We start from the raw sequence: 11,206 nt of genomic DNA, 5'->3' as shown, positions 1-11,206 counted from the left end.
TCAGTAATAAACGGGGGGGTTAAGAAAAGGATACATCAAGCATTGCGATCATGATTCTGCAGGTCTCTAGACTGAATGCTGCAAAGATAAATTAAAACAGGGATTCATTAAAAATGACTGCAGTTCGGTTTAATTTTCATTGAACAGTAAATGTAAACAAGCAGATTGAGATGACCAACAGACTCATCTCTGAAGCTTATCAGTTTTCAATTATATCTTGATTCAGCCGTCTACTTGTTAGTGAGACTTTATGCTCCCAATAAGATTACTTTATCATGACTTAGGTGTTTGAAATGCAGAATTACTATTCAGAAACCAAATAGTCAAGTACAGGCCAAACCTTTTGCAACATCCTTTGAACAGCTGCTCTAACAGGAAGTCTTAATACAGGATCATTAGATGCTTTAAAAAGGGGAAGAATACATGAGACAATTGTTACCTTAATAGGAAAGCATTTAACTGTAATCAGGAACTGAGAATACATTAGTAAACATCACTATCACAGTGTTAAAATGACTGGAATAGGCAGCTGAAACTAGATATTCACACACACCAACAGCTTCATGTTCAGTCAAACTAAACTTTGCTTTAGGTCAGTTAAGATTACCAAAATTATTTTTATTTGCCAATTGCCAGAATAATGGGAAGAACATTACTACTAGGGATGGGAATTTTTAAGAACCTCACAAGTCAATTTCAATTCTTTGAGCCACGATTTGATCTCAGTTTAAACGTTTCGATGTCGATTTAGTAATAAGTAGAAGTAAACTATTTTTAGAGTACATGTTGATAAGTTGTAGATATTTTATTTTCTTGTCCATTTCCAACAGCCATGGTATACCAGGGCATATATTAATATTATAGAAATATCAATATGGAGGACAATAGTGAAACCATGACAATACTGTATTAACACTGAGGTGCAGGTAAACCTAAATTATTCTCCTTTCTTCTTAGAAACTGGGATAATTCACACACAAAAAAATCTGTTTTGAAAATAACAGAATTTTATGTGATACCTGTGATCAATATAGAGCAAAAATAAAAAGTATTCCAGTACTCGGCGCTGGACTGGGATAAAAAGTGGCCTGGCAGTTCCTGATAGACTGGCCCACTCTCAGCTGCTGGGTTGAGTGTGAATAGCCACCGAAACATGACAGTAGACCGCTGTGTGGACAACTGGCACTGTGAGGACATTTTGCATGCAGGGTTTTCTCCAGCGTATCATAAGCCTGCCATGACCAGGATTCACTCACCTGGCTAAGCGTTTTTTATTTGAAATGTGCTGATATTCGAGAGTGACAAAACGATCAGTAAAGTTCGCGACCAGGAGAAACCCTCCCGGCCTAAATAGCCAACGCGCTAGCTGATATTAGTAGGGCTGGACCATAATTCAATAATATATATTGATCGATACACGGATATCGATGATAAAAAACAGGGTTAATAAAAGTTCAATAGAATAACAATTTCTCTTCCTTTTGCATTCTAGCCATGTAGGTTAATACTAGAGTCATTATTCCCTCCCAACCAATCACAAACACAGACCCAGGAGTGCTCCGTCACCAAGCTCTGCACCCTTCAAAGAGTTCAGAGAGAACGCATTCTTTTGTCTTTTTTTTTTTCTTTTTTAAACATGCAGTTTTGGTAAAAAGTTGGTTGAATAAAGGGTTGAGTTTGAATTCAATGTTTGTGTGTTCTACATCTACAAATTGGTTGCACTTAAAATATGTTTTGAATTTGCTGATAATTAGTGATCAATATGATTTCTATTTTATCGATATTACTTTTTTTCTTTATCGCCCTGCCCTAGTTATTAGCTTGACGCACAGTACGTTCACACTGCGCCCCTCCCTGGAGCCACATGAAACGCTCCTCGCGTCCCCCATGGCTACAGAACGACACGACCGCCAGAATCAGCCCACTTTCTGGGGGAAACCCTGTGGAAGGTCCACACAATGAAAATAGGGCTAATGCTTAGGTTTAAAGCTTAGGTGTGAATTAAGTTTAGTGCTATGTGCCTGTAACCTTAGGTTTAGGGTTTAGAAATCAATAGAAAATGAATGGAGGTCAATGGAAGGTCCACACAATGATTTACATACCAGCGTGTGTGTGTGTGTGTAACTTAATTTGAACCTGACAAAAACAACTGGGAAGCTACTGCATTTATATGCCTACATTGTTCACTCTGAGTAACCTCTGCACAAACATGCTAAAAGGAGTGATAAGATTATAGCTAATTTAGCAGAAAATAGTCTGAGTTCATCTTTAGTCCAAGAATGTTTTAATGTGTTCCTGCAATTTTCTGGAGAGCTCTTTTTTTGTTTTAATCTCAAATTTTCAGCATGACCTCATGACTAATGCCGACCTATTTAAGGCTGCTCACAACATCCCTGATTGACAGGTAACGCTCCGTGGAGGGGTGACATGACAAACTAGAGCCACAGAACTGGGCATCACTTTGTTAAAAAGGTACATAGCCACGTTATTTGACTTTTTATTTTAATAGTTTTTATATATTTATACATCAGTAGCTCACCCTGGTTGCATGCAAAGTTTTTATGAAAGATTATCACATCCTGTTGGCGTATTAGTTGTTATTTTTGGTGTTTTATGCTTTGTTTTTGCTCAGTTTGTTAATAAATAAAGCCTTTCGTGTTAATTTTACAAAACAATGAAGAAAGGTCCAAGTGGGAGGGGAAAAAGCGCAAAAAAAAAAAAAAGATTCCAAGAAGTAAAACACTGGAATATCGCTGGGAATACAGTATGACCGTTGGTGTTCACTGAAGCGGGCGCTAAGCATGCGAGTCTCAGATGTGACGCCGAGTTGACTGACCTGAGTGAACGTTCTGATATGAGGCTATTAGAGTCGCTGTACATTGGTGTATTTAATTAATAACTGTTGGTCTTCGATCATGTGGAGCTGCCGCTTTACTGCGAGGCATTGCAGAGGGTCAGGCTCTGTCCGACATCAATTAATTTTAATTTATAAATTAAGCAAACCGGCATTATGATAGTTCATCGATACTGTCGCTAGATGGCGCCACGTGCGTTTATATCTGCTAATCGCGCCCAAGAGTCAATTATCAAAACACCATCAAGATGGAGGCTTGGTGTATATAACCTTATTTTGATCATGAGCAAACATTTTTGGTCTTTTTTTTAATAAGCATTTTACGTTGCTATGTACCTTTAATGTCAAACAGCGAGAAAATTAGTTGTTTGGATTTCATTGTCATCGAGTATGTAAATATCTGGTTTCAGCTGAACATGAGCTCCCTTACGCTTAGGGTTCAGGTATCAGTTCCATACCATGTTGCACAAAAAAAAAAAAAAAAAAAAAAGCCAGTCAACGTACGGTTGTAGCTGCCAGTGAAGCCAGCCTGAGTCAAGCACCTCTGGAGCTCTTCCGCGTCCACCTCTCCATCCTGCACAGATCAGGGAGAGATGCTCATGTCGTGTGAGACTACAACATGCGTACCAGACTAAAAGTTTACATGGCGGTGCTTGGCATAGACCCTGCTACATTTATTAGCTTTAGTCGCAGCTGTGAGGGATTTTTAAGTTGAGCTAGTGTCCTGATGCTTTTTCCATAGAAACTGAGTTCTGTAAATCCTTTGTAAAAGCTTGTTCAGGCTTGTAACATTTAAGTGGAACTGAGCCTGGAGAGAAAAAAAAAAAACAAATCCACTAACGTATTCTTAAGAATTTCACATGGTTAAAACTTGTGTCCCACCCACACTTACCTGTCCCGCTATAGCGGTGAAGTAACCCCACATTGGATCATTGGCAGCTGGGGGCGGGGCACCGAATCCACCTGGGTAGCCGCCTCCTCCTCCTCCTCCATAGGAGCCATATCCTCCCTGGGCCGGGGGGCCTCCCATGTGTCCGCCCATCTGTCCGCCCATCTGTCCTGGCATTGGGCCTCCCATGTGTCCTCCCATCTGCCCTGGCATGGGGCCTCCCATGTGTCCTCCTGGCATTCCTTGTGGGGGCATCCCTGGCATGGGGCCGCCATACTGAGGAAGAAAAATGGACGACAGGACAGACACAGATTGTTTCAGACAATATGGTGAAAAAAAAAAAAAACGAATCTGGAAAAGAGCCAGCATTCACCCATACGAGTCTAGACCTGAAATACCCTAAAAGCAAAATCCAGACATTCCTTAAGACCCCGTAATGAGCCGAGGATGCTGCTCATTCAAAGCGACAGTGACTGACTGGTGTACGTCGAAGACCAGGTCACGTGACATCTCTCATTTACTCAGCACACCTGGCTCGTGGAGCTGGACAGGCACACCAATTAACTAGCTCTATATATATATATATATATATATATATATATATATATATATATATATATATATATATATATATATATATATATATATATATAAACACGTTAAATAGAGAGTCCGCAGTTTACACAAGCTACCCAAATAAAGCGAAGCTGTTACGAGGCTGCTGGACAGAGTTGGAGGAGCTATTTCAACCCGGAAGCCAGGTTTCCTGACTGACCGGTCGGTGTGGAGCAGAAAGTAGCACATAGCTGGTCAAGGAGTTTCCCGAACAGGAAAGGTCTCCATTGCTCTCAAACAACCGCTGTGCAGCTGTGAGCTGAAAACTTCCTGAGAAGGCTACATACGAGCTAGTTGGTGTAGCTAGCTAACTAGTAACTACAGTTCGTGTGTCTCGTTTAAGTAAACAACAAAAACGGTTAACGGTATATTTCACTCACTCCGCCGTATCCCGGATAAGCCATCTGTCAACCGTTAGCTGACTCCTTCGAGTTTAAGGCTTCTCGGGTAATGTCCAACACACTTTATTGCAGTTTCAAGGCGTTTCGGCTTCCGAGAAATCAGAAGCAGTTTCTACATCACTTCCGGTCGAGCTGTTACAGCTGCCGGAAGTTATTTGAGAGATGGCGCGGCGGACCAATGAGAGAGGAGAAGCAGCTTGAAGGCCCGCCCATATACCAACATACCAAGCGAACAACGGGGACATCATAGACATAATATAAGATATATATATATGTCTGTGGACATACCGTGTGAAATGCATTTTTTTTAGCCCTTTTAAATACTTTTGTGTTTTTAAAACATTCAGTACTCCGTTCTTAACGGGTTAACAGTAGTAGATTATTCTGTTGTGATCTATAAGTATTTTGCAAAACACACAGCCACTCAAACATTTTTACTTTTTTTTTTTTTTACCTATTACCATTTTATACACACACATGTACATGCGTATACACACACATAGGTATTAGTTACATGGACACTATCTATATCTATATTTGTATATATGTATAGTTCTATATCTCCATATATAATGGTGTTGAAGGACCCCGTCAATTTGCCTGTCACAAAATAGGCAATTAACAGCGTTCAGCTTGACATCAGTAAAGGAAATTAAAAATTAAAGATTTGTCTTGGTTTGGTTTGGTAAGGGTGACATTTGTGCGTCCTCTCCGGTAGACACATTGGTCTAATATACAGCAAATGTGAACAAATCCGAATGTGTGCAAATTCACAGGAGTTATCATCCATGATGAGAGAAACCAACACAGAAAAAACCTTGCTATGTTCCAAACAAGATAAAAGAATACTGTGGACATCAGTATCAAACGCTTCTGTTAGATCTGAAGCTACCAAAATCACAAAACCTCCAGGATCAGTTGCTAAAGGAAATAATTAAAAACAATCAATTGTGCTGTTTCAGTGATATGTAGATATTTAAAAATAAGACTAGAAAATCTCAAAAATCCTGTTTATGTCCAGAATGTAGTTTAATTGGATAAAAACTATTTACAACAATATTTTTGAAAGAAACAGGAGTTGTGAGACTGGACTAATATTTGAGAACACAGAGGGGTTGCCAGGTTTCAAAACAGTACTACAACAGGACAAGAATTCATTAAGTTTTACTTTGATAGTAAAACTGTCCAAGTTCCAAGTCAAAAAACTAAACAGACAGAATCAAGAAGATTAAAAATGTAACATCAACCTCGCCAGGAAATACAGCATGGCTTTGGTTTGTTTATAACGTTATAGCCTGTGGAGTAAACAGTTTATTTGCACTTCTGGTTGTGTTTCATGAAACACACATGTAAAAGCTCTGTTTGTGACCTTGTTTCTATCAGTGGAGGAATTATGGAGGCTTGAGTATAAGAGGAAAGAACTTGAGGTATATCTTGGCTTTTTCTTGTTAGATCTATATTCCAACAAATTTTCTTTGTAGTCAGTTTGTGTTACCACACACTCTAATCATTTGTATTACCATCTTGTAATTAGTTGATCCTACAATTTCCTCTACACACTGCTAAGCGCAGCCAAAGGGCAACCAGTGACACATAGTGTTAGAGACCCATGGGTCTAAGCAGTCATCAAAACAAGTGAAAAACAAATATAAAAGTCAGAAAGGAAAGCTTTGAAGTACTCTTATTGGGTCATAAATCTATTGTTGCTAATGTTACAATGTTATTGCAACAGTGGCATTTGACAGATCTTCATGTTATGAAAAAACACAGTCTTGTCTTCCACTGACCACTAGATAGTGCTATTGAAAGCTGGTTGAATGGCCACCAGGAGCACTCAGACTTTAATTTCCTCCCTACAGAGTTTGAAAAAGCGGAATAATTTTCACAGCAACCGTTACACAGAGGCATACCGGACTTAAAGTGATTTCCTATAGTATGTTATGTCTTTCTCAAAGCACTTTACGAAACAGACAGACCCATTTCATACACAGAAACGTATAATCACGGAGATTTTAATCAAATCAGATACCTTCTAATTAAATCCTACACTGCAAAAACAGACATAAAAATGAGTAAAATGTTCTTAAAATGTGTATTTTTGTCCTAGATATAAGCAGGTAAATAACATTATCTGCCAATGGAATGAGTATTTTGACCCCCAAAATAAGATAATTAGACATCCTGCACTTGAAATAAGATGATAGAGATGAGTTGTTCCTATTTTAAGTGCAAAAATCTTATTCCATTGGCAGATAATCTTATTTACCCGCTCAAATCAAGGACAGATACACTAATTTAAATTTCTTTTTACTTATTTTTAGTTCCGTTTTTGCAGTGTAGATGTAAAACAAAGCTAATTTCAGTTTCAAATTGCTATAAAAGTCTTTCAAGGAAAGTAAGCCAATGAAGCCACTGATCCTGCAGTAATTATTCATACTGTGCAAGCATGTGATGACAGTGGAAAGGAACCACTTCCTTTGAACAGGAATAATCCTCCGGCAGATCTTGGCTCCGTGTGAGCAGCCACCTGCCGTGACCGACTGAGGATTTGTTTACCCAGTTTATATAACAGCCCAACACAAAACAGAGCAGAATTGTGAAGACTAAACCAGACATGGCTTCTAACAATTTTAGAAATACAAAATTGTATCTGGGTAGGTCTCCGGTTTTGCTTAACTCTTTTTGTTTTCAATGACGGATCGAACACAGCTCTGTGAGATGTTAAAGCTTGGAAAATAAAAAGGGTTTTTATGGACACACAACTACAACTTAACATTTAGTTTGACTTGTTTTAAATCATAAGAAAAAGGTTCAGCTCAATAGAAGAACCAATTTCACACTCTCCCCAATCTAATTAGAAATGAAAGCAAAAATGATCACATCAGGAAATATTTGATATAGCAGGTACATGACATGCTACTGAGCGGGTAGGCTGTAACTTCCTGTTCTGCTGATTTCTGTGAGTTCTTGTTTATAACTGAAACCAGCAACGTTACTGGGAGGTTCCCACTTTCTCACCACAGGGGGATTGACTAATGACTGCAGCGGTCCAGGCAGTTGAACCGATGATCTGAACCATGATAAGAACATAAGCTGATCGCTAAGGACGTACGTTTGATTAAGCATCTAAATTGTTTTCATAGGCTTGTGGAAGCAACAGATTTAGATGTGACCGTGCCATGTGTAATACTTTAGCTGAAAACGGTGTGGGAGGTTCTCCCCATCAGTGCATGGATATTTTCAAGGTACTTCTTCCAGAGTCCAAAAACAGGAAGAGTTACTTAGGAGCTCCCATCTGGTTTTCGTAAATATTCTCATAGCATTACTATTTACACTACTCATCTATTTCTCTCCTACAGGGCACCACTGGGGTTACTTTTTACTCTTCCCACTCAAAAAAATTATAAGAAAATACAATTCTCATTTTCATTTTCATGCCAATTGCATCCTATTGTACCACCATCTGAATGTTTGTCTGCCCAGGGGTTATTCTAGATTCAGGAAACTTCTTTATCCGAAAGACTAACGACCGTTAGTTGTGCTGGATTTCATTTAGGTTTATCAGATTAAAGGGAGGGGGGGGGGTCTCTATGGAGATGTACCACACCTTGTGAGATTTGTATTCCATTGTATTCCTGTCTTACTCTGGTTGGTCTGTGACATAAAACCCAATAAATCGTACCGGGGTTTGTAGTAGGGGTGTAAAGCACCAGCTTTATCGCAATACGATGCTATTTCAATTTGTCTGGATGACGATATGATATTTTCCGATATCACAAGGTTTGCTATGATTTCCAATCGATGCGATCGACGTGATGCGATATCATTCCCCTATCTAACACTATTATTCACATTTATATTAACTCACAAAAAGTATGATTTGACCATTTTATTTCTAAGCTCTTACAGGCAGGGGCGGTTCTAGACAGGGGCCAACAGGGGCCCATGCCCCTGTAGAAATGGTCCTGGCCCCTGTTATGGCCCCTGTACTAAAAGCATGATGTTAAATAAACTTCCCATAATTATTTGCAATGGCAAAGAAACCATAACTGATTGGTCACTTTGACCAATATTATTTTTTTACCTATACAGCTTTACTCTAAAAAGATTTTAAAACTTAAGATGTTTCACGTTTAGCTTTAGCCGTATTGAGCAGGGGGCAAAGTTTTCAACTTCTAGATCAGGGGTCTGAAACCTGCAGTTCCAGAGCCACAAGTGGCTCACTTAATATTATTACACAGTTGAATATTGCCATTTTATTGTTTTACATTTTTTTTTGTTCTATGCCCCTGTGAAAAAAACACTGGCCCCACCTTGGCCCCCCTGGTAAATTTGGTCTAGAACCGCCCCTGCTTACAGGTATCAGGCATCTGAATCAAACAGCATTCTTTTAATTTTAAAACACTAATGATGATAAAAGATTACCTGTTCACTTTAGTCGCATGCTTGATTTTCAAATTAAAGGCAAATCTTAAAAATGATGACATAAAACATGAGTTTTAGTCTAATTAAAACTCACCTACGACCATGACATCATAGACCTTGATGTCAAGGCCTTTGTGCCCGAGGAGGAAACAGTGTTTGCCACGGTTTGATCGCTATAAGGAGGTAAACACAAGCTTTGCTGCCTCCTTCCAAAGACCGGTTTCTCCCCTTAATAACGCCCAAACCTAAACAAATTTCAGCTGCAAGCCAGGAATGTCCTTACAGCACTGACCCTAGCGCCGCATCCACTGAAGTGACGGCCAAGTCTCCCTGTTTATCCCGAAGAATAAACACTGAACATAGAGGTGGTAATAAGGCTAAAGAGTTTCATCCATGACGCTCTGCTACTTCTGCAGGGTGTGAAGAGCAACAGCTGCTTTAGTGAGATTTTTTTTTTTTTTTTTTAATCTGGAAAAGAAAAAGGTGCATCTTTGTAAGTCGGAATGCATGGTTTTAGAAAGCTTTTATAAAAGAGATCTGAAAAGGATGGTGTGAGTTGTATTCAGATGCACTTATTCTGGTACCGCTCAATAAGCATCACAAATATCACAACCAAGATTGTTCATCTAAAAATATTTATTCTCAGCGTTCGTAGCAATGGCCACGGGGAAAAAGAATCAATAACTTTTGTAATAAGCATGTACGGTAATAATTATTTTAAACATTAGCATCATGTCATGTATGATCATCAGTATCTTCCCCTTGTTGTTTTTGTTCGAGCTCAGTGACATCAGCACTCTAAGCGTCCAATAAGACCAATGCGTTCGACGTGACAACTATAAACGGTCCCGGTCATCTTAAGTGTCTGGTAAATGGATTTATCTGCAAAGCGCCTCTCCTCAAACAAAGCCACGCTGCATTAGAGAAGACATCCACTGTCTGTTTATTTGCCGAGGATGTCCGGTGTGAGGGCGATGAGTGCGGAATAATACGGCGTCTGGTCCCCCATAAAGACACGGCTCTGTATTTGTTAAGCTTTTAACAGGCTGTTAACATTTACCGTCAGCTCTCGCACTATGTACAAAAAGACTAACTTCCACAATCTGTGGAAACTGGGGCGAAAAATAGACCGCAGGTCTCCTTGTTATGAGCATATTCGATGCCGCCGTGTGCTTTTATCAAAAGACATCATTTTAACTGCATCTGGATTATGTTTCACAGCTTACGCTACAGTCGAGTACATAGTTTCACTCCCCCTTCAGGAATTGAGGGCCATTAATGACCATGCAAATATTGAGTATTAATCCAGTGGCGTTTATGGCTGTCAATTTACCAGCTGCTCTCCCAGCTTTGTAATACTGTCCGTTGCAGTTCAACAGAAATCCAGATTCATGTTTGACAAAAGACGGATCTATCTGCGAGCAAAGAATATCACTGTGTTTTTTTTTTTTATCATAACAGCACTGTCTACCATTCTAAACAATTAAGAGTCCCCACTGTTCTGTTGTGGTTCGTTATTTAATCTCAGTCTTGCAGGCACAAGTTTAAGACTCTTTTGTGGAAACATTCGCAAAAGGGATAAACTATTTTTGAGCGATTTCCAATAGTCAAACCAATGCAACAACAATTAGTTTGCTGCAAGCGTCGCAACACAAGAGTCATTCATGACTGAAGTTGTGTAGACTGAGATCAGTCAAGCGGTCCCAGACGGGAGGGGGGGGGGGGAGATGGGGGTTAGGGGAGTATTTTCTTTTTGAAATTTACATGAATGTAGTCATAGAATTGCAAGAAAACTCTTCCCTCTGTGTTGAATATGTTGTAAAGTTATGCTGTGTTATTGCTTTTAAGTTTTTTGGAAATACTAAATCTTTTTAGCAAATCAGCATCAAATATTTGTTAATGTAATAAAAGGATTATGCAAACCACTGTGTGACTTTATTCTCGTAATACTATGAATTTATTCTCGTCGATGACTTTATTATCATAATGTTCTTTGTTTTTGCAATTTCAAAAAGAATATGC

General features: G+C 39.1%; 1 protein-coding gene across 1 annotated transcript; it reads right to left on the bottom strand.

Moving 5' to 3' along the window:
* Nucleotides 1-34: 34 nt before the first annotated feature.
* On the bottom strand, nucleotides 35-4,899 carry LOC105935463 (sorcin; the record flags this gene model as incomplete). Its single annotated transcript, XM_036128402.1, is given in 4 exon segments — nucleotides 35-78; nucleotides 3,359-3,428; nucleotides 3,747-4,019; nucleotides 4,739-4,899. Coding segments are annotated over 4 exon segments (411 nt in total), but the record flags the coding sequence as incomplete, so codon positions are not given.
* Between the last annotated feature and the right edge of the window lie 6,307 nt (nucleotides 4,900-11,206).

Source organism: Fundulus heteroclitus, chromosome 24 (genome assembly GCF_011125445.2).
Source record: "Fundulus heteroclitus isolate FHET01 chromosome 24, MU-UCD_Fhet_4.1, whole genome shotgun sequence".
NCBI lineage: Eukaryota > Metazoa > Chordata > Actinopteri > Cyprinodontiformes > Fundulidae > Fundulus > Fundulus heteroclitus.
This window is presented reverse-complemented; position numbering and strand designations above follow the sequence as displayed.